Source organism: Furipterus horrens, unplaced genomic scaffold (genome assembly GCF_987537825.1).
Source record: "Furipterus horrens unplaced genomic scaffold, mFurHor1.1.pri manual_scaffold_7, whole genome shotgun sequence".
NCBI classification, from domain to species: domain Eukaryota; kingdom Metazoa; phylum Chordata; class Mammalia; order Chiroptera; family Furipteridae; genus Furipterus; species Furipterus horrens.
The window spans coordinates 27,532,287-27,557,681 of NW_028327177.1; the positions used below are offsets into that span (position 1 = coordinate 27,532,287).

General features: G+C 35.3%; 1 protein-coding gene across 1 annotated transcript in view; it reads right to left on the reverse strand.

The window, feature by feature from the left end:
• VPS13B (vacuolar protein sorting 13 homolog B) overlaps positions 1-25,395 on the reverse strand; it is a 714,607-nt gene that overhangs the window by 186,772 nt on the left and 502,440 nt on the right. The window contains exons 34-35 of the mRNA XM_090283521.1: positions 20,734-21,421; positions 2,194-2,331 (exon numbers count right to left, since the gene is read on the reverse strand). Of these exons, the coding sequence (XP_090139647.1) occupies positions 2,194-2,331; positions 20,734-21,421 (826 nt within the window). The remainder of the gene's footprint in view (positions 1-2,193; positions 2,332-20,733; positions 21,422-25,395) is intronic.

Consider the following 25,395-nt stretch of genomic DNA (forward strand, 5'->3'; position numbering starts at 1 on the left):
GGTCTCCCTGTTACTATTCTTCATTAAGCTAACCATATGATCTTACCCTATTTCACCCATTCTAACATGTTCAGTTTTTTACACGTGAACAACGCTGTCAGAAAGTGTCTCCCAACTGATGTACTAAGAAGAATAACATAATTTAAACGGCAGATATTTTTTTCTTTTTCTTAATGGTGTGTAAAATCTTTTTTCCTACAATTGGTGGTGGCTTGGATTCAGTGAAATATGGTACTTCATACTCACTAACCAAGTATTAAGACTCACCGTCCCCCAGCCCACCCAATCTGTCCATTACCTTACCCCAAAGGCTTCTTCCACTTAAATGACTCTCTTAGCCTTCATCATTAGCTTCCAGCTTTCCTTGGAGTCTTTAAAACCATGCCTAGATACTTATAAGGATTAGAAATAGTTCTTCATATGTCTATACTTCTAAATCCCATCAATGGATAAGCAGGCTTCAGAAGAACTGGGCCCCAGTGAAGAGGCCAGTGCTGACGGTTTCAGAGTCGGTTTACTGAGGACATGATGGGAGGCCACCCTCTCCATCTTTAGTTGTGGATCATAAATAAGTGCCTTGGCCTGCCACGGCACACACTCAACCAGGTCCATGCATCAAAATGCATGTCTTTCAGAGTACTGCTAGAGATCTGAAGACAGTGAAGCATCATTGTTTTAGAGTCTTAATGAAAACACTAATATTCTTTTGATGACTAATATGTTCCAAAGCACTTTAAGTATAAAATAACAAAATGAAAAAGGAAAGGTAGTATTTTCTGTTGAATATTGGGTTGGCCAAAAAGTCTGTTTAGGTTTTTTCTGTAAAATAAAAGACACATTTTTCATTTTCACCAAGAACTTTATTGATTTGGACATTCTGAGTATGTTGGCAATCTCCCACAGGGTAAAACACTGATTGTTCTCAATTAATATCTCTATTTGATCGTTATCAACTTCAACTGGTCTACCTGACCATGGAGCATCGTCCAGAGAGAAATCTCCAGTACAAAACTTCACAAACCACTTTTGACACGTTTCATCAGTCACAGCACCTTTTCCATATACTGCACAAACCTTTTTTTGAATTTCAGTTGGGATTTTACCTTTCTTGAAATAATAAAGCATATTATGCCAAAAATGTTGCCCATTTTCTTCCATCCTCAATATTAAAATGGCTACACAAAAATTCACCCATTTTGATAAGTTTTTTTTTATCTGCACGCTGATATGACAGCTGTCACAATAAAATCTAACAAATTTATTTTGAATGAAGTTAAAGACAACAAAGTACTACTAGAGCCATCTTATGGAAAAAAAACCAAACTTTTCAGCCAACTCAATAAAAAGCTAAAATTTTACTGAGGTGAGAAAATAATAATAAAAAGAAGAGGCAGAACATGAGATGAAGGAAGAAAAACAGAGCAAGAAAAAGAAAGGGGGACAAGGATAAGAAAAAGAAGAAAAATCTTTAGTTACACTACAGTTAGTATAGTACAGAAGGGATCTAGGTCTTTGGAGTCATAAAGACTTGGGTTTTAATGGATTGTCTGCCACTAGGACCTTCGGCAATTTATACATAACTTTTCCTTTTACATAAAATAGGGATAATTATAGTACCTACTCCTTGGGTTATATGAATGTGTAAAACACTAGCACTTAGAACATATTAAGCATTCGATATACTTTGATATCTGTGTCTATTTAAAGCTTAATATTAATATATTTCAAGTACTTTGCTAAGCATTTGAAATAACTATCTATGCATTTAATCAAATCTATCTTTATACACTATCTTATGCATGTATATCATGTATCTCATCCACCAACCCCCCACTGAGTGATCTATTTTATTCTCTTCATTTATAGGTAAAGAGCATAGGAGATTAGATTAACTGCTTAAGGTCACACAGTTAATTAGTAAAAAAAGTAGAAATAAAATCTTGGGTCTTTGGCTTCCAGTCAATTATTCTTTGTTAACCATATTTTGTCAGACTAAAGGTAAGTTTTAATGCATATTAACATTTGCCTTTTGATCTCTATAATGGGTAGCCTGAGAAGAGTACATTTCTGGAAAACAAACGATCTATTCATTTTTTGGCAATGGATAGCAAGATTCCTAACAGACCCAATGTACACGTTCGTAAACTCTCATGAAAATAAAAAGTACATACATTTGAACTATGACTTTCTTACCTGGTCCATTAAGAAAGTCTTTAATTTGTAGTATTACAAGGGAAGGTGGAATACCACTTTTGCTGTCTATTTCTCCAGGCACCGTCTGCAGCCAAACTGTGCAGTAATCAAGGGCTTCAGGCAGAGTCTTTCCAGGATCTGAAGTGACAAAATTAAAATAAAAAAATATCAATTACATCACAAACGTACCATTTTGTTATAGGAGTTTCAGCTGATAGACCAGAAAAAAAAAAGTCTGGTTAATTATTGTATGTAACCTTCATCAATTTATTTGTATACATACAGTATGTTCATTTGCATACACAAGTACTTGTATGGAGAAAGAGAAGCTTTCTTTGTACAAGGTGAAAGGATAAAACCACGTTTTTCCAGAACTAGACCCAAAAGAAAATGACATTTCAAATCTTAACTCATATCATCTTTGAGTGAAGGTAAGTTTCTGTATTTTGAGCTGATGACCGTTAACAGTTGAACTTTTTTTTTAAATGGTATGTTGGAAACAAATTAAAGAAAAAAGTGCAACCTTTCAGCTTAAAAAAAGGCATTTACATGTTCAAAGAAGCAGTGGATTAGTACTACTTAAGGGTTATTTGATCTGTTTCGGAGTTTTATTGACATTACAATCACTTTTTACTGCTAGGCTTTTGAAGTTTAACTTCAGTAGCTTTCCCATAACCTTCTTTAATGATAAAAATTGGTCAATCTTTTAATAGTCCCAATTATAACTAAAACTTGACTTTTTCTGGTTTAACTTTTTCTATTAAATACCGTGTATTTTTAAAATCTTTTCTGGTTAATATTGTATATATTTTTAAAAAACATTTTTAAGCAAACAGATGGCAAATAGAATTTTCTTTTTAATGTTCAGCAAGCCAGTTTTTATTGAAATCGCTCTTTAAATAAAAACGACTGCTGTATCTTGGCATACAAAATAGTAGGCTTTTTAAAAACTTCTAAATATTCACAGTTTTTCTTTAGTTTCAAGATTGTTTTACTCTCTGTGTTTTAATGGCCTCTGAATGTCAATTTTATAGGGATGTTCTTGCCATGGAGTCCATCTATTCCATTTTCAGTTGATTTGAAATGTGTTATTAAAGTGTTATTTATTTTAGGCTTTATTGATTGGATTGCTTTCAAGAATAGCATTTACATACAGTATATTATATTCAACATATGGTTATATAGTATTACTGTCATATGTGAACTGGGCATATAAATTCTGCCTTGGAATTTGTATTTCCTGACCTTATCATGTGATCCTTATGAAATTTGGCACATATGAACCTTTATGTGATTTCAAAGAAAATACTGAAAGCAATTGATCGTGACGTTAGATCTATGTGGTAAAGATCAAACACTAAACTAGTGCATTCTTCTCTTTTTATATGATCAGTGAATTTAAAGCAGTGAGAATATGCATAGTAGATCCATTACACAGTAACACTATACTGTTCTCTCTAGTGAAAGGATGGCAAATGTCTGTTGCTGGGAGGATCTATAATCAGTTTGTAGGAGCTATGTAAACTGCCAGGACCTGAGTGTCTATTTCTAGGGCCTCGCCCATGTAGCCACCCACCATCAAGAAATTGTTATTATAAAGTGGTACTATCCCAGATCTATATGAAGAGATGTAATTCTTTATTTTTAAGAAAATACAATCTGGAGAGAGAACAATAATCTAACAGAAAAAAACAGATGTAGGTAAAGTGACTAAACAATGAACAGAGATGGATTTAATTGATGTAGAAATATTAATATGATGTATAAGAAACCGTCACGTAAAACTTAGGATGATAAGTAAAGCAAGTTATAGGAATCAGATATCAAAACTTGTATGACAGAACAGGGATATCATTAATACATAGAACTCACATAAACAATATTGATATCAATAAAAAAATGGGTAGAGGTGCAATTATTAAATGAATAAAGTTAATAAGAAGCAATTAATAACTGAAGAAAAACAAATAGCATATAAACATTTAAAATACAAACATTAATCTTAATAATGAAAGAAAATAATTTTAAATAATATATTTTATTTATTTTATTCGTAATTAATTAATTTTTTAAAATAAAGAATATTTCACCTATCGGATAGGCCAAGACTAAAAAAATTTGATGTCTGTGTAATACACATACACATGCACACATGCACATATTCACTACAGAATCGTTAATCTTAACAAAAAGTTGAAAACAACCTAGATGTCCATCAACAGATTAATGCTAAATAAACAATGGTAATACATACAATTACTTAAAGAATAAGATCTACATGTACTGACATAATAGGACAGCCATTTTATATTGTTAGTAGTAAAAAGCAAAGCAGGTTAAGTATCTTTTCATTTACTGACTATTTAGGATTTCTAGTCTATAAAATACTTATTCAAATTTCTATTGGTTCCTTTTTCTCACTAATTTATAGGAGCTCATTATATATTATGAGTGTTAAAATTTTCTTTGTCATATTTAGTAAATGTTTCCTCTGGTATGTCAGTTGTCTTTTAACTATATTCTGATGTTTGTTGCATACATACTTTCTAAAATAGATGTGGTCAAAAATCTATTAATGTTCATTTTATGAATTTATTTCTAGGTGTTTATATATTTTCCTGTAGTTTCTTGAAGAATTTTTAAGATTTTGTCTTTACTTTTAGCCACTTAATCCTTCTGGAGAGCACTATTTTATAAAAAATAGAAAAAATCTTCTCAGTCTCATTATTAATCAAATACATATACAAATTAAAACAAGAGATATAATTTTTCATTCATAAGATTAGCATAAATTTAAAAGACTGATAATATTTTGTGTGGGGAAGGAGGGGAAACAGATCTTCCTGTGTTTGGTGGGTAAAGGTGTAATCGGAGTATTTTTGCATGGATGGGGAGACTGCTGAATGACTGTCTATCACAATTCTGAATATGCATGTCCTTGTAATTGATCAGAAAAGATGAACTGTAGGACTCTACTTTAAAGAAATACTTAAAAATACATAGATAAATCTCCAAAGAAACTGATGGCGGCATCATTTGAATTCTAAAAATACGGGAAAAATAAAACTAAGTAGAGAAATGGCCAAATAAATTATGACTATATTGTGCATACTGCATAGAATACTATGTTGGCATTATTCACAGGAGCAGAGAGATGGAAACAACCTGGTGCCCTTTATGGGTGATTGGATAAGGAGATGTGGTACATATACAGAATGGACTACTACTGAGCCATAAGAAAAGATGAAATATTGCCCTTTGCAACAAATTGGATAGATCTTGAGAACATTATGCTAAGTGAAATACGTCACACTGAAAAGAACAAGATCAGTATGATTTTACTTATATGTGGGATATAAAACAGAAACAAACAAACAAACTAACTAACTAAACCTCAGACATAGACAACAGTATAGTGGCTACTAGAGGGAAAGGGTGTCAGGTGAGGTTGATGAGGGTTAAGGGGGCAACTAAATGGTGATGAAGGAATCTATAAAATTTGGGTAATGAGCACACAGTGAGATATACAGATGATGCATTATAGAACTGTGCACTTGAAACTTATATAATCTTATTAATCAATGCCATCCCAATAACTTTTTAAAAAAGAATACTATGCTTTTAATAAAAGGAAGTCGGTCAATCTGATGCACTTAAAGAACTTCAAAATGTCTTGTGAAATGAACAAAACAAAGAAATGGCACTAAGTTTAGTAAATTCAAAGGTAAAAATCTTATCTGCATACATACAGACACGCACACACACACACACATACCTTATTTTTAAGTACCGTAGGATGATCATCTTTAGGATGATCCTAAACACATATATGGACCTATAAGATATTCAGAGCTAAAAAAAGATAGGACTCCACAGCATTTATAAAAATTAAAATAAAGGGGAGAGGAGGAAGCACTTCAAAGGTTATGTGATGTTCTACCTTCATCAAGTTATATAGATGGGGGAAACAGGAAATTCTGATAATGTGACTGAGGATTTTACAAGTAGGCAAGACAGGTCTTAGGCAGGTTGCCTCTCTTTTAATAGAAGTTAGAGGACCTGGCTATTTGGCACCCAGCCTAGGAGTCTGCATTAGGGCAATTATAGGAAGATAGGGCTTAGACATAAATCGACAGACTGGCAATAGTCAGGAAGCGGAATAGGAATAAGAAAAATGTAAAAGTCTAAGAAATGTATCCAAGGAAGCCAAAATTTCAGTGACTATTACCCAACAAAATACTAGTAGCTTAATGATATTATTGGTTTAATTACTACGCAACCAGTTTAAATGTACAGCTGTATTTATTGGGCTGACAGAAGAGAATAATTGAAATTAGGAACATCCAGGAAAAGACAGGTTGCATGGTTGATGAATATTGAATGCATGACAGGGCTGGTGGCTATTCTCCCAGTTCTGGCTAAAATCTCTGCTTTGGATATTCCTGTGGTCATTGTGGTTACAGGAAGCAGCAGCAGTAGCAGAAAGATATATCAGAATCCCAGGGAAATAGCTCAGGTTTGCAAGTCACTATTTAGTACCTGTACTCTAATGTCTAGAGGATGAGGGCCATGACTTCTTGGCTTGTATTGTCCTCAGTTTAACTTCTCCTGAATTCCATTATCAGGCTTAGAAAATAGGATTCACATTACACATTCCTCAGGGTCAACATAGCTGGGAAAGCACCAGATTAACTAAGATTAAAGGAGCCTGTGAATATCATAAATGGAATGACAAATAGGGATGGCTGCTTCATTCTGGAGGCTCCTTTGCTAGTTTTATTCCCCATACTTTGCAAATACCTATTTATTTGAATACAGGAAGCTCTTAAAAATAATAAGCTCCTGATGTTGATGAGCACATTTATCTCTAAGCTAAGAAACAGGAGAAAGTCATATCTTATCAGGAGTAACAGAAAGTGGGAAATGGGTCAGAAAAATGACAAACTGCTCACAGCCATAAATCTTGTTCAATAAGGAAAACAAATCAATAAGAAAAACAAATATTATAATTTTGTCAAGTTATAATATTTGTTTTTCTTCTGGGCTGACCTGGCCTCCAAAAAAAAAAAAAAAAAAAGTCAAACAAACAAAAAAAGACAGCTATTATATCTTGCCATGAAAAACAACCAAAGAGAAGATTCAGAAAGTCTCAAGTCCATTGCCAGATGGCTTTCACAGAGACTTGATTCAGACAGAATATTCTTCGTTCTTGCAGATGACTTTGCTCTTCTTTAGAAGACCTTCCTTCCTCTTAATTGCTCGGAAGTTCTTCCTCTGAATCTGAATCTGTAGTGCTGTTCATTATTGTTACTTTTAACCCTTAGCAAATATTCAGAGTTAAGTATGTCTTTACTTAACATTTGAATTATATAAAATATAACATGACTCACTGTGCCCAACTCAAAATGAAACTTTGAAAATAAACTAGTTTATTTTCTTTGCATTTGCAGTCTTTGACTTAACACAAAACTTTGTTTCCCAAGCTGATATAAAATAGCTGAATTCCACAGATTTTGTAGGCTTTATTATTACTCTGCTTTGTTCTACAAAGTGGAAGGATAATCCTTTTTCATAATTAAGTTGAATTTTTACTCAATGAGAAGACATTTTCCCACAGATTTCAGTGGTAATTTCCCCATTTTAAGATTGATATACACTGAATATATAATGAAGTCCAGTTACTTTTATACCAGATTCTTCTAAGTGTTACCAACTATAGAGACAAAAAGTTTTTAATTTCTTTGCCATACGAATAAAGAACGCTGCATTATTTAAAAAGCCTAGTGCCATGAGAATCTGTTCATTTGAAAGCTAAATATCCATTATAAAGAGGACTAGAGTGAGATTCCACACCAACATCATTTTCTTCCTCACTGGTCCCTTTCTAACAGTTGACTTTTATCAACCACAGGTTTAAAATGGTGGTGATCATCCACGCCTCTTGTCTGCTTTCTCCTGGCCACTTTTGTGCTCAAGAACACCTCTACAAGTGGACAGGTTAAGGAAGGGCAGAGAGAGAGTTAGCCCAATAGTTATTTTCTCTAGCAGTTTCAGGCAAAGTTTCTGTTATGGAAAATCCAAGTAACTCTAGTCAAAATAATGGTTTTGACCTTAGTTTCAATTTTCTCATGATACTCTTGTCTTTTACATTTCTGTGGAAAATGAGTGCTAACTTAAATATGGAGCAATGTCAAGGAAACAGAATTTTCCCATGGCGGAGAGTTCTTGTAAACTTTTGTTACTGGAAAAAATCTTATTAAATGATATTTGAAGGATGAGCCCTGAAAAATAAACTTCTGATTGATTGGATTTTGGTGTACCTCATTTTAACCATATTTTCTTCAATAAGTGGTTTGTCATACTCCTGGTATTAATTAGCTTCTTGCTATATTAAAGTGATCCTGTTGCTTCTTGCAATCCTGGATAACAAAATTTTGCTCAGTATTATCAACAACTTTTGAAACTACATCATGCTTTAATTTCCAATTCTACTGATGCTAATGTTAGCCTTACTGATGATATGTAATTAAAATTGTTTCCTAAACTATGATTGTAGATTTAAGTTTCAGTAGCTTTCTGCTTTGATGTCATATTGCACTGAGTTTTCTTTCTAATTGTATAGAACGAAAACATCACAAATTCCTCAAAGTATAAAATTAATGCATGTATGATGTAGCACTGCAAATAGCCTCAAGATTTACTTGTCTCCATTTTAGCGGTTCCAGAAAGTCCAGAAGCATCTACTGTTTGGCTTTCTTCTTTTAAATGACAGACTATATATTTCATTCACTTTTCTGCGAAGTCTTCGATGACCTGTTATTACGGGTTACAAACATCCTGAAATCTGCCATAGCTAATGAGCCCAGGCCTATCTTGGGCTGCCACAGAACCAAAGCAGCATCTATGGCTGCTCAGGAAGACTGGTTCTCTTTGGCCTGAGGTACACGGGCCTGTCATGTTTATGAAATAGGATTTAAGTGACTCTTTATGGACTCTTGAGGGACAACTGGCAGGTGATAGGATACTGTCACATTGAAGAGGTTTGTGAAACAGTGTCACTGACCCAGGACTTACTGAACACAGGCTTAGTCTCATGAAGCTTTCTCACATTTTGTTCTATAGGAGAGTTTATATCAGTTTATAAGAGGATTAAATATAGAGTAATGAAAAAAACATGAATTTTGAAGGCAGACAGATCTGGGTATAAGTCCTGACTCCTTGAAGTGGGTAAATTTAATTTTAACATCACTGAGTTCCAGCTTCTTTGTTCCCAAAATGGGGATAATAAACTAAATTGTAGGGTTGTTGAGACTATTATATTAGATAATATGTGTAATGTGACTTGTATGGGGCATGTCATGGTAGGAGTTCAATAAACAGTCACTACTTTGTTTATTAAACTCAAACTCTAAACAAAATAGGAGTATGTGGTTGGTCTTTCAAATGTCTACTCTTCCTAGTTTTTTGTTTTGGTCTTTTGATTTAAAAAACTATTTTTTATTGCTGATCTAAAATAAGAGGAATAAAAAAGGTAAAAAACAGAAAGCCTTTCTTATTAGTGAAAATTATACCCAATTTTGATATTAAAACTAGTAAGCTTATTTATGTTTAATTTTTAACATAATAATAATTGAGGTCTAAAACAGTAGTCAATAAACTTACTTCCCTATTTAATACTCCTGGCTAGGAGAAATTATAGACATCTTCTTTGCACTTTGGTTTTGATAACTATCAAAATTATATTCTTACCTTCTTTCCCATCCCTTAGAAATATTTGGCCCACATACAGGAAGTAAATACTCTGCAAGGAAGTAAGTACTCTGCAAGCCAAAATGGACTCCTTTCCATTCTTTAAACTAAAAGTTTAAAAACTAGAAGGTATCTGGGTATACCAACCTATAGAGGTTGAAATGATGCTTTAAAATAATTTATAAAATAACATGGTGAGTGCATCAGGATTGCAGTTTCACACAGCTTTCTTTCTGTCTTTTTCCAGGAAGATCGAGAGGAGTTCACAGCTCACCAAAGGAGGGAGGAAGACACTACCTACAGGAATCAGGGTAGTGGGTGAGGGCTTGAGGACTCCCTCCTCTTCTTCCTTCTCTTTCATTTCATTGACAAGATGTTCTTAGATGGTCCTTTAGTTTAATTCTTTTATGCCAAGCCAAGAGTACACAAAGGTGTTTCTTTATAGAAGGTGAATAAAATTTAAAGGATAGCATCTAGGGAGAATGTATTTGACTAGCATCTATTTGCCTCTATCTATGAAACTGATAATGTTAAATCTCCCAAGGGGCCATGGTTGTTGTTTTTAGCTAAGCTCAATGGCTGAAAGTGTAATTCATTATTAGAACAGTCACCTTGTTACTACTAGACATGTCATATATTTTTCTAGATTACTTTTATGAATCTTAATTTTAATGCCTTTTTCTTTTTTAAAATGTAGCCACAGAAGCAAATGTAGTCCATAACGCCCCTACAATGTATGAAAATTAAATCACGAAAGAACCTAGATCCATAAAACACAGTAACAGTTCAATGTCAGGACAGCAAAATCAACCAAGAAACCAATTCTAAATTGCTCCGGATGCAAGTTAAGAGCCATCACCTTCTTGTTGATATCTAGGCATTTGGCTAACTCCACAAGCACTTTTCCCCCATGCTCTGTACCTCTGTACCTCAAAAGATGTGACAGGAAGGGGTGTGGAGATTACCTGGTTTGAAATCCCAGGCCTGGAGCCCAGAGGAAGAGGAAAGGCTTCAAGTGACCGCTGGAATGTGTGGCTCCAGTGTCCATCAGCCCTTACTTTTAGAATCAAGTCCTCCATATGAGGAAGTGCATTCTTTCTATTTGAGGATGCTAACCAGCATATAATATATGAAATACCATTTCAGTAAGTTCCTTTTACTTTATTTTCTATGCAGTTCTATGGTGTTCTTGGTCTTTGTCCTATTTGGTTGTTTTCGGGTTAAATTCTAATGCAGGTTTTAGATGTTTTGCAGGGCAACATATTATTAAATTCAGTACCAGTAAAAAATGTAGTCATATATAGCCAAGGAAGATCAACTTAATCCCAACTTTAAGCCTCTTCTCTGAGCAAAGTCTCAGTTTTGTAGTCTTAAAGCCAAACCAGGGGCTTTAAATGATTCCTCCCATGTTAAAATTTAATTTTAAGTAAATATTAGTTATAATGGGTGTCAAAAGGACTGGGACACTAATCTTTCTTTATGTCCAAAAAGGAAGGTCTATTAAGCTCTTCTTTCTACTACTAATAATTACAGAAGTCCCAACCTGCAGTTGAATAATGTTTCATAGTTCCAAGGCATTTCATAAATATTGTCTCATTCGGAGCTCAAATTAAACCACTAAACTATAAAAAAGACATTATTATACTCATTTTAGAGGTAAGGGAACTAAAACACTCAAAATTTTAGTAATTTGCATCAGAGAAGCAAGAACAATAGAGCCAAGACTGAAAGTACAAATCATTGATTTCAATACCCTTTCCCAGACATCAGTTTCCCTCACTGGCTGGTTCACTTCTTACTTAACTTCCTCAGCACAGCTCTCGCTGAGTGATACACCAGAGTGCCCCTCATTTAATAGACCTACTTACTTGCTGATTCCTGTCAAAGTAATAATTTCATTTCACATTATAGGTCAGCAAGAAATGTTCCCAGCAGCTAAATTTTCAGATAAATGTTCAAGTTGTGATCATTATGACATTCAAGTCACAGGTTAATGCTAAGCCTTTCCAGGGACATTAGCAAAACCTTTAATTCTAAAGAGACATGTAATTCAATCCTTCTCTTAAAGTCACAATAACTAAATGAAATCAAGATATGATTTATGAGGTGTAAGAAGCCAGTTTATGATTTTCCAACTGTTGGTTTACTCAAATGTCTTTGGCACATTTTCTACAGACCTATTCATGAAAGGGTAAAGAAGTCAATTACTGTAACTGAAATTTTTCAAACTACACAATAGCAATAATTGCACTGAAATGATGTGAATCATTTTTCTGGCCAATTACAACCACTATTTTAAAATAGGCTTGAAGACATTAACAATAGTGATAAAAACAACATAATATTAACATTATTTGAGCCCCGTGCTAGACACTTAACCAAGAGCTTCCTATATATTGTTTAATTCTCACAGCAACCTGTGGAGGTTACTATCAGTATTATCACCACACCATAGATAAGGAACTGAGGATTAAAGAGGTTTAATGATGTGCCCACAATCACAAAGCTGAAAGCAGCAGAGCTGGAATGACTGATTTCAAATCTTAAGATTTTACTGAGCTCCATTCCATGTTTGCCTCTTAATTGGACCTGAAGTCACATCTGTAACATTTATAAAACTTATATTTCTGTTCTACATAGAAGGTGCTATTACCTGCTTTTTCAGTATGGTAAATTCTAACTCATTTTAATTTATGTATTTTAGCCTTGTTGATGCTTGAAAAATTATAATAAGGTAAAAAAGTTGCAAGAGGGCAGAAGCAATTGTTTTTAAATTGGTTTGTTAGTTCCTAGAACACATTAATGAGTAATAAGATACTGGACTGACTGACTGTGTACTAAGGAAGCATGGGGGTTAGTTAAATTCTGCCAGAATGGTTCAACTCCTTCACAATTGACCAGATGGCATCGCCATTTCTTCAAAAACAAACAAAAAGCTCCAAACAAACAAGAAGAAAAATGACTTTCTGAGGCTGCCTTGGGCTGCATAGTCAAGATATGAGGCAATTCAAATCTGGACTCTATTACCTTAAACAAAACAAATACCAATTTTAAAATATTTATAAACACAACTAATACGATTATGTTAAAAAACAACTACATACATCTTTATTTAAAAGAGAATTGCCAATAATACAGCTGCTACGTATAAGGGTGCCGGCAGGAGATCTCATTTCTGTAAGAGGTTGCTCCAGGTGAGAAGGGCATGGGAAAGCCTACTGGTACATTATTTTAATATTTAAAAAAGAAACCTATTATCCCACAGAACTATTATCAACTTGAATAGAAAAAAAATCATTTACAGGTTATTAATATTAATAGCCATAAAAGAAATTCAAGTTGATAACTTAGTCTTTAAATAATCTGTCAATTTTTAAATTATGGAGAGTAAAACAAAGCACTATATATACACTTACAGGTATAGCTGGCGTAATTTAAGATCACTAACTTGTGCAGACTGGGGATGATGCTTTATCACTCAAAATTATAAGCAATTATCATCATTCTTATTTCACTTCAGGTTTCTAAAATAGATAAAGCTATAGGTATAAATCTAGATTTCATTTATCATCTATTCTGAGTAGCACCTCATAATACACTTAGGTTTTTCAGTATATATGCATTTATGTCAGTTATATGTGCTGAGAAGGAAAAATGACATGAGGGACAATGAATTTCAGAGCATTTCTTCTTTTAAACTGATTTTATAATACATGAAAGGATATCCCTAAGAAACACATAGAGAAAACACTATTACCACCCTCTGAGTATTCGGGCATGTTCTTTGCTTAATGGTGACATGGGCAGAATCAAGTTAATGCTGACAACTCCCTGAGAGCAGTAATTATTCACTACAATACATTTAACTGATCTCTGCTTATAGATGTAAAGATATTCAAGTATCACTTTTGGGGGAAATCCTGTATTAAGTTTCTCAGAAAGCCATGTGTTGGCTAATGGACTAGAAAATATTTTTATTATTTTAAACTGCAGGATTTCTGGTGCCAGCCAAAATTGGAATAAGCTTACTGCAGCCTAACTCTCATGTTGCTTACAATTAAAAACTTAAAAAAAAAAAAAACACAAAAATATACCCAAGGAGTCTGAAAAGTAAACAAGAACAACGCAGATGTGAGAAGGGCTTCAACCTGCAGACATGACCCTTAAAATGGTGCGTTTCCCATTTTCTTTTGTCCTCCCCCGCCCTTTTATTCTTATTACTTTGACTGGAAAGTGAGTCCTAAGCTGTGGTGCATAGTGATGAAAGGACAGCCAAGAGTCCAACAGAATCCCTGTGTGGCAATAATGCCTCTGTGGTTTCAAGAACGGAGGGGAGACAAGCTGCTTTTCATTTTTCTTTTTTATTATCTCCTGGTTTTGCCCCAAAGGTGGCAGGCAGAGGGAGGGAGAGAGAGAGAGAGAGAGAGAGAGAGAGAGTGAGTAGTGGCTATGATGTGGTGGCAGTGACAAGCAATGAAGACATTAGCAGGTATTATAACTATGTTTGATGAGGTAAAGGTAAACACACTTGAAATGAATGGAAATATAGTTCTCAGGAAAGAAGCAAACTGCAAAAAAAGAACTAAATGGTAATTTAGAACTGAGAAATTCAACAGAATCTCCTAATACAAAGAACAGAGACAAAAAAAGAGGAAAAAAGGAGTCTCAGCAATCTGTGAGATAATATACAATTAACACTGGAGTCCCAAAAGGAGAGGAGAAAGTTTGGTGCAGAAAAATATTTAAAGGAATGATAGTCAAAAAGTTCCTAAACTTAATTAAAGAACATACATTTACAGAGTCAAGAAGCTCAGAGAACATCAAACAAGATAAATTCAAAGAAATCAAACCCAGACACATCATAATCAAGCTACAGAAAACCAAAAATAAAGAAAAAAATCTTGAAAACAGAGAAAACAACACATTATATATATGGAAACACTAATAGGAATTACAGAGAAGGAAAACTCTGACTCCAAAAAACCTCCGCTGCCTTGCGGCATACCTCTTCAGGGGAAAGGCTAAGGGAGTAAACCCCGACAGAAAATCCGGAGCCAGAGTCCCTAAGGCGGTTTGACGTTGTAGTCAACACCGGCAACTCCTGCGGCGCACCTGAAGCCAAGCTGTATTGACTCCGTCTTTCCCTTGGACCCTTCAGCTGCGAAGAGAGGGGGTGTCTGCTGCATGGGCAACAGCAGACCCTCCATATCACCCTGCCCAGGCTCTGTAGCTTCATCGCAAGATGTCGATTCAACACGGGAGGAGACAGATACCGTGTCACTCCCGAGTCGGACTGCACAACCATTCTCGGCGGTGCAGATAGACTCTTAAGAACCTACACCATGGTCTCTCGAGACGGACGGCTGCCGACGACGACGACGACTAATAGGAATTAACATAGATTTCTCTTCAGAAACCACAGAGGCTAGAAGACAGTGGAACAGTATCTCTAAATGCTGGAAGACACGTCAACCCAGAATTCTGTATCTAGCAAAAATATCTTTCAGGAATGAGTCAGACAAAACAATACTCTCAGATCATGGAAAACTAAAAAAATTCATTGCCAGCAGACCTGCTCTAAACGATATGCTAAAGAAAGGTCTTAATGCTGAAGGAAAATGCACCAAAGGAAAACCTGGAACTTGAGGAATGAAGGAAGAGCTCTGGACATGGTAAAAACCTGGAAAACATAAAATACACTAGTTTTTCCGTCTTTAGTTCTTTCAAATATGTAACATTATTGAAACAAAGATCAAAATCTTATCTAGTAGGGTTTTCAATATATGCAGATGTAGTATATATGATAATTATAACATAAGTGGGGAAGGTAAAGAAATGTATGTGATGGCAAGGCTTCTACATTTTCCTTGAAGTGATAAAACGTTATATCTAAATAAACTGAAAGATTAGGCATGTATATTGGAAAGCCTAGAGCAATCACTAAAATATATTACAAAGAAAAGAGCCAAAAAACAAATAAATTAAGAATACTAAAAACTATTCCGAATTACAGCTAGAACTCGATCTATAAATAATTTAGAAAAATACTTTGAAGAGCAGTACTATTTCATTCCTCTGTTTCCAAGCAGTTTTGCTTACACCATCACATACAAATGATACCAAACTTTTCTAAATTGCTTCTCTGGCATAGCCTTCCATGTCATGAAGACCCATGTTCTATTAAACTTTCATCATTAATCATAGTGAGTAAAACTATTAAGTGAAGAGAGTTGACTGAAGGCAAAAACTGAGTCTTCTTACTGGTTCCTTAGCATTTTGAACATGTCTTATAAAACTGCCAGGGTTCAAATGGAATGAATAATGAACATTTCAAAGACTCTGAATGTAGAAATGAAAGCATGACAGGGATAACAATTTCATCCTAAAGCGAAGTCACATTGATTATACAAGATAAGAGGGTAAGTGTGATTTTAAAAACCATGGTGGTTAATTTAAAGTATTTGCCTTGGGATATTACACCATATTACAACAATGCTCAAAGGATTTTCAGTATTTTGCTTTCAGGGTCTTTGTTGCAGTCTCTTGAATATGTCAAATGAAAATAAATCTTCATAATTTAATATGTCAAATGAAAATAAATCTTCATAATTTAATATGAAAAATATTTCTATCTTCTAGAATCACCTGAGCTATGCTTTAACAATGAATAAAGTCCATGATCAAGTGGCTTTGGCCATTTTTAGGACCCGAATTAATTAGAGAATCAAAACCTCTGAGTTGATCAAGGCCTTAGAGGTCTCCTGCCTATGAATTCTTTTGTAACATTCTTACTGGTTCCCTTATTAATTAATGAGTTAAATAAAATCTTCGATATAGTCTTTTATATTTATAAAAGTTATGATTTTTTGAGGAAAATTATCCTCTAAACATGTCTTTTTAAGGAGTGACAAAAAATCATTTGTTTACTTTTTGTTCCATATGATTTCCATACGAAGGAACATGAGCACATGTAATAATGGTTGATAACTTGCATAGAAAACAGTAAACAATTTCAAACCATGTTGTGCTAGAATATTTTTTTACAATCAAATAGTCTTGTCCTCTCATAAAAGAAAATTCATCAATTCATAACAACCTCAGGCATGTCTGACATACTAAAATGAGACAATCATTGAGATGCACATATATGTTAAAACTGCTACTGGGTGGCTGCCACTTGACTTATCTTGTAGAAAAGCATTAATTTCAGTAAAAACAGAAAATACAGTAAGTCCTCAATGTCATCCATAGATTCTGTGACTTTAAGCAGCACAACATGTAAAGAAATCAATTCTACCACAGGCTAAATGATATAAATAAGGCTTAAGGTCCTACAGTATCTCACCAACGTTATAAAATGCGATGCTGATTGAAATGACATTATTTGAGGACCTGATGTACGCACACTGCAGAAAGACATATTACTCTTTCATTTTTAACTCATGACTTTAACTTTTCTTTGACCTTTCTAAGAAAGTTACCTTCATGGTGATAGCCCTTTTTGTCCTTCCAATTAAGATATTGCAATGACTCCTCCACTTTAGAATCCAGAAATGAAGCTGGCCACTTCCACCTTACTGCTCCTCCTTCCCATGAATGTTAACATTATAGCCATTCAGTTTCCTCCTTTTTCTTACCCACATGGTTACTATTTCAGGGTTCAAAAGAATACTGGATATGGAACAGTGTTTTCTCTTCAGAATGGAAAAGTGCTACATGGAGTGTCAGTAGTGGGAAGTAAGCCATCTAAAATAGAAATTCCCCAGATCAGTTATTTTTGAAAAAAACTCCATGAACATTTAATAAAATTCATGTATTTAAGACCCTGAATAAAGTACCTAGTGCTCCACTGCAATATCAAAAGAAAATTTGCATCTTTAAAACAAGTCAAATAAATTTTAATCTGATAGGGTAGCGGCTTACACATGTCAACTATCTGAGGCCAGAGCAGTATACTGTAGTTAAAATGTTTTTAGAAAGGTAAGTGTGGGATGGATTCCAAATTGCTGAATGATAAAAATTGAAATTATAATAGATCATAATATTTATAATAGTCATCATATTTTAGAGACAAGGAAAGAGAAGCCCAAAGAAGTGAACTGGCTAAGATCATGCTGCTAATTAAAGGCAGGGCCAATATTAGAATACTACTAAAGGCTTTTGCTCCCTAACTTAGTAATCGTTTTACTAGATAATAACAGTAAAGCAGTAGCAGCAAACTTTTATGAAGGCCTCAATGATAAGTATTTTCATGAATTATCTCTTTTCAATTTCACATTCGCCCTATGAGATAGGTACATGACTCACAAGTGGCAGAACTCGAATTTGAACCCAGGTTTGTCATACTACCAAGGGAAGCTTGGTTAGTCACATACAAATTCACCAGTTAAACACTTGTGTGTTCTGGAGGGGGACAATGGAGGCTGACTAAGAGAACTGCAGATTCACATTTTTTCTCTCCACTCCAGGGATCCAGACAGGTTGTAAGACCAGACTAAAGTGTCCAACAAATCTTGACTTTCAATTTTAGTTCTGTTTATTGCTAGGTCTGTGATCTCGGACAAGTTACTTAGCTTTCCTAACTTTGAGGACATCTGTAAGATGTCCATAAAGATTAAACGAGAGAATGCATTTAAAGCAGTTGGTACAATGACTGGCACAGACTGAGTACTCAATAAATGCTAGCTGCGTTTTTTAAAGGATATTTTAACTACTTGCTTTCTGATGAATTTCTCCAAATTGCTAAAGGCATTTTTAAGAAACATGCTAATTTATATTGGTAACTTTATTAGTATAGTGCAAATGTCCAAACAGATGTTTTTTGTATAAGGAAAGGCACCCACAAGAACACTGTGCTAAGGATGCTCCTCAGATACCAAGCCTTTTTCCTCCCACATGTAATTCCCTATACTGAGTCTGGCCCATAACCTTCACTCTAAGATTCATCTATTGAAATTGGGTTCCATGTTGGTCTGCACACAAGGATTTTTTTTTTTTAAACAAAAAGTACATCTTTACTTTGACCTAGGAACTGATTAAAATGTACACTTTTGATATGAACCCTGATAACTATGCTGAATTTAATATAGATATCTCCTACCAGAGACCAGTGAAGTTACCCACCTATAAGGTGATGGCAGTTGAAAGAATTTACAGAGGTGTTTAGAATTAACATTTATTCTCCCCACCCTGCACCTAGTCTTGGCCAGTGCTAAGCAGGTATCAGGCATACAGGCACGGGTCTCTGAATCATATAACATCAACACCTTCAGCACCACTCCCATCTCCAGTGCCCCTGAAATACCTATTAGGTAGGTACTCAGTCAATGAGAACATGTTTGAGTAAGGGAGGCAGAGGTTGCTGGTAATGTTTAACAACTGGATCTCAGAGTACAAAAGCTGATTGGTGGCATTTGCCAATATCTGTGGCATAAATCATCTCACTATGGCTGCTTTAAACTACCAGTGGTTTAACAACTGTCTTTTAAAGTTCCTAAAAATTAAAAAATTAGCTCTTGCAAGCCAGTGTGAGCCAGATCCAGCACCAGTGACAAGAGGGCCAGCAGGCAGTCTAGGAGGTAACCCTAGGTTACTACACCTCAGCAACTGGCCAGTTATCCTTTCTAAAGCAGAGGTCTCACATGCACATCAGCAGGAGCAAAGGCTCCTTTGATCTACTTCCTTGGGCTGAATCTTGATCCTCAAACCTGCCATCTACTCTTCAGGAGCTGGGTCTGTAAAACAGTACTCCTTAACGCCAGGAAGGAACAAGTGTATCATGGGTATTATGTTCTAGACTCCCCCGTGAAGTAGGAACCTTACATTTATTCTACGCTCTTAAACCTATGTAACTTTAACAACATACGTATACAGTACCGCAAAATCCTGCGATGTAGCGAAAAGTCCGCAATAAATAATTAAATATAATATTTTTAAAAATCCCACGATACAGTGAGGCCGTGATAAATGAACTGTGATATAGAGAAGGACTACCGTACTTTCAGACTGGACAAATTCTCTCAGTGCTTCACTGCTGCCTTCCATCTGCTAGGTGGGACCAGCTGATAGCAATGAAATGCCTGAATTTGACCTGAGCTTGCTAGGGTCCTCCTCCAATCCTGAGTTTTAAATGACTCGGCTACCCTCTCTAGTCTTTACAGCCAAATATCTAACTCTACATTAGCCCTCTTAACTTAACAGCCAGTATGTCTTAAATCTGAACCCCTGATCACTTCCCTAGTGTCAGCAAGCAACAAGCTTCAGAAGTTAAATATAATTACTGTAATATATTAGGATGCTTTCGAGTTACAAGAGTCAGTTGGCCAACACTACTAACAAATGTGGTTTTTTGTAGAGGTATACAAATCTTTAAATCATCTTATTTTACTAATAAACCTTATCAAACACATTTACTATTATGCTATTATAGCAAGATGATTAGATCAAAAATACCTATAGGCCATTAATAAGAAGAGAGCTTTGCTTCCCAATCACTGAAAATTGTTAAGCATTTCTACAGCTCTGAAGGAGACCTGTTTCATTCAGCTCATGGAAAAAAATGAGTATTCAGAGACAAGGTAAGAACATGAAGGCTAAACTTTGATACATTTCAAACATTTACTTAAACATGATTCAGCTGTGGGACGTGAACTTTACCAATTTTCATATTCTGTAGAGAAAAGTCTTATCTGGTCTGTCAGCTGCTTTCTGATTGCTCAGTCTTGAAACTGGAAACAAAACTTAATATACAAGAGCAGTTATTAGTACTCCAGTAAAGTTGAAGGCTCTTACCTGTACATTTGTAATCAGAGGCTACTCCTTTAAGTACAGCATCGAAAATGGTCATTTCCACTCGTTGCTTTCGGTGGTGACAACTCAGAAGCAAAGAAGGCTGGGAGACAATAAGGTATAAAAAAGGTTCTAGCTGCAAGTCGCCAGTTCCTCTTCGTCCTGGCTGCCGAACGATGGTGATGCCAAGTGCCTGTCTAGCAGATGACCTTGTGGTTGCATGAAGACTTTCAAGAGAGATGGCCCCTATTTTTTTCCCTGAAGGAAAAGACAGGCTGCTGCTTAAGAGATCTTCTGCTGTCACCGTGGAAATACATGCCTCGCTGGATTTAGCAACACCTGAATCATCTTCTAGGCGATTTAATGAACTCTTGCCTGTTTTTTCATTATCGTTCTGTTCTTGTGATTTTGATTTGGGTAAGGCTGTACAGGAATAAGTCATTAGTGAGATTCTACTTGCAGTAATAAATATGTCAAAGGGGATGAAATTTAGGTTTTTTACAATTGATGACTGACGCGAGGGGCGGGCGATGCGATGCTGGCTGGTACCACTGTGCTGTTCTATTTGCACGATTCTAATTTTAACACTGTCACTGCCGATACCGCTGTCCTGAGCACCACTGTACCGAGAGGAGGTCTCCGCCGCGCTTCCGTCAAATGTATCCATTTTTTTCTGTTCTTGCTTAGAGGTCTGTAGGAAAAACAAGAAAATATTTTAAACTAGTTACATTCCAAGTGTTATTATATAAAGGATGTTATATAAACATGTTAAAAAATGGTAGTTTAGTACAACTTGTAACAGATTAATCATTAAAATAAGTCTAGTATAACTTGTAACACAATAATCATTAAAACAAATGAGATGCCCATTCAAAAAAATTATTCATAGGAAAATGCCAAGGAATATTTGAGAAAAAGCATCAAATATGTTTCCTTACATTAAATTATACTCTAGAGTGTCAGACTTTCTTTGGACCAATAAAAAGTAGTACATATAAAAAAAAATTCCTCTTTAAGGAATTAGTATTCTTTACAGTGATTTTTCCAAGTTGTACAATAAACTGTTTCAAATCGTGATTATTACTGGTTGAAATTATATTTTAGGTAAGTGTAGTTTATATTGTTAACCTTTGTCATTATAAAACTAATTTACAGGCTTTCAGATAGTAAGAGAGGTAAACGTTACGAAAGAAAGAAAACTAAGATACATGTATGCCATTCAAAGTGTTTCTTTTCCTCTACAATATGACTTGAAACAGTGGTAAATGTAAGCGTGATCAAGTAAAATGTAAGTCATTAAAACCCTTGAAGGTAGATTTTTCCTTTGTGCATGAAAGGATACTCATTCTCAAAAATTTCCATCTATGACACCCTACGCAGAGAACAAAAATCTGGTGACAGCAGAAGTTATGGTCACCTTGGGAGCACAGCTCCGAGACCTTCAGTTTGATTCCTTGTTCCACTTTCTCAGCTCTCCCAATCATCAGTCTGTGATATGCTATTCGGGACCGACATGTTTCACTTGCTTTTTTACTGAAGTCACCATGGAAAATCCAAGAAAAAAACCCAGATCTTCCCAACCCCCATCTTACCACAAACATGACCAATGGTAATATTTTAGTACATTTCCTCTCAGTTTTTTGCCCAACCTGTGCAAAGGTTCCTCCCACACCACACTTTATGGTTATAGTCACACTGTAGAAACAACTCTGTAACCTAATATACTCTTCATAATGCCATTTAGAAAAGCTGCACAATATTTCATTCAGTGTTAGAAACAAGTTGTTCGACCGTTCTCATATAATTGGATATTCAAGTTTTCAATTTTTGACAACAAACATCTATGACAAACATCTAATAATACTGCCTTAAGACAGGCTCCTAGTAGTAGAATTACTAGGTAAATGGTATGAAAAAGTTCAAGGTTATCGAATATTGCCAATACCGTTCAAAAGAGGTTGCACTAAATTATATTACTACCAACAATGGAAAAATAGCCCCCCGAAGTACTGGGTATTACTTATCTTTTTAAAGGTTCTTCCTTTATTGTATTGGTAAATATGTTTTTCCACATGTTACAAATTATTATAAGTTGCTTGTGAAATGTTAAAGGACTGTTAAATAAATCAAGACAACGTGCTCTGACCAGTGTGGTGCAGTTGGTTGGGTGTCCTCCCACAAAGTGAAAGGCCACACGTACCTGGGTTGTCGGTTCAGTCCCCGGTCAGGGCGTGTACTAGAGGTAACCGATGGACATTTCTCTCTCACATCAATGTTTCTCACCCTCTCTTTCTCCCTCCCTTTCCCTCTCTCTAAAAATAAATATATAAAATCTTTAAAAAAAGATTTACTGAAGTTTTTCAAATATTTGTTTCTTGATTTTAAAGTTGTTGAGGGAGATACAAATTGTTGTGAAAAAATCTAGCGTAAGGTATTTGAAACAGAAACAACTCCTCCCCTGTTCTTTGAAGACACCACGTCCTTTTAAACCACCCCACCGAAGGAGCGCTGGTTTGGCGTCCAGGTGCCCCCTCTGAGCTTGCTGTAGCTCGCTAATGCTCAGCTATCCGTCAGCCCTCAGAACAAAGGGCACTGTCTGAGAATGTTTCTCTCATTCGTTTCCTTCTTGGTGATTTTACTTTACTAATACTTCTACTTTAGGAAGTATTTTCTCTTCAAATGTTTTGTGGTGGCACTATCAGACCCTGTTAGAACAACCCACAGGCTTTGGAGTCACACGATCAAGTCCAACACTTTCCAATTGTATGAGTTCGGACAAATACAAACCTCTTTAAGGCTACATAACCTCATTTGTAAAATGGGGATGATAAATCCCATCTCAAGGGTTAGTACGAGGATTCAGTTACCTGATGTTCCTAAAGAGTCAGCACAGTGCCCAGCATGTAGTAAATACCCCCAAATGGGCATCTGTTATATGTTTCGGTCTTTTTTTACCAGATGAAGAACTGCTAAATAGACTGGGCCATGTAATTTCACTTCTGGGTATCACTAAGGACTGAGTGCAGTGCCTGGCACACTACAGAGAAGATCCATAAATGTCTGATGAAATGTGAGTTTCTAATAAAATATTAAATGAAAAAACTGCTCGGCAGACTAGAAATAAATGATTGCTAGTATGTACATATATATGGACACAGATTTCCCCATATGCTGTGTTCTGTAAGGTGTTTCCAGACATATTCACGGCTGCTTCCTGACCCGCATCACCCACCTTGTGGGCTGACCACACTTCAAGCAATCATCTCAGCCTCTGCTGGATCCTCATCCTTACACAGAGGACGTGAAGACCCCAATCCACAGAACTGTTGCAACAGCATTAAATGAGTCAATGTACTGAACACACACAGTAGGCACTCAATAAAAGGTATGTTAAAAAAGCGTTACTTTCTTTGCAAAGACTTCCTTAATCCTTCCAGATGATGCCAGTCTCTCCAGCTTCTATGCTTTTACAACAAACTAATATTATTACAGTACTTTTTACACTGTGTTTCTCAGAGTGTGAGCAACTAAAGATAAAAATAAAATATCAGAGTATATTTATTATTTGCTAAACATTAGCACATTACATAGATTTTCTCCCCAAGTGTTACAACCCTTTAAAGGGGGTTGAAACATCAAGAAGTCCAAGTGCGGATACCTAGTAGGCCAGGAGTAAGAGGAAACGCATTTGTATTCCTAGCACACACCATACTGCTTGCCACATGGTAGAGGCTTCATTACTGTGTGCTGACTGAATACATGAATAAACATATATAATTTAAAAATTCAGTAAAGTAAACATTAAGGCAATTAGCAAAATGACAGCTTAATTTTAAATTTTAGTTATCTCTATTATAAAAATTTTAAATATACTTCCAAATCGATTGCCAATGAGGAATCCTCAAATAATATTTGAAAAAATAAGAAAATCAAGTACATAAGTAGGTTAGGATTTACTGTCCATGTTTTTAAATATTACAAACCGAGTATCTGTATATAGCAAAACTGAAAATTTCCTTTAGGTTGAACTCTATGGCAAACTCAAAATAAGAATTCAACTATTTTTATTCTCTCAATCAGAAAAGGCAACCATAATTCACTACATGAGACTACACAGTACTTTCTATGTGTAGCGTATTATATTTTCTTCTTATTTACAGCTTTTATTTTATATCTATTCTCTCCTTCTTTAAACAGAATTAAGAGTTCCCCATCAGTGATACACTGACAAAACAAACCACCTATAGGCGAAGATAAAAATTTAGTGTCCAGCCCTACTACATATTGAGATTGCTACATTAGACTAGTGAATGTCAAGTGCCCCTATCTTGACATATAAATAATCAGTAGGGGCAGGATGGCAGCTATCAGCTCGGGTTGCACAAGTTCCTGAACAGAAGTCAGATGGTAACTAATTTTAGTCACTACTGAGCAGAATGGAATTTGAACCAATGACCTGAGATGAAAGATTCAGACTTATGGGGGGGCGGGGGGGGGGGTAGATTTCCCAGTACTAGAGAACTAAAATTTAAAACTAGGTTAAAAGCCAAGATTTCCTCCATTTTTCTAAGCTTCCACAACTGCAATGAGTAAGTGGGTGAGTTCTGAGACATTTAAAAACCCATTGGTTTGTCACCAGTCTACTGCAGATTTATCTGTTATATT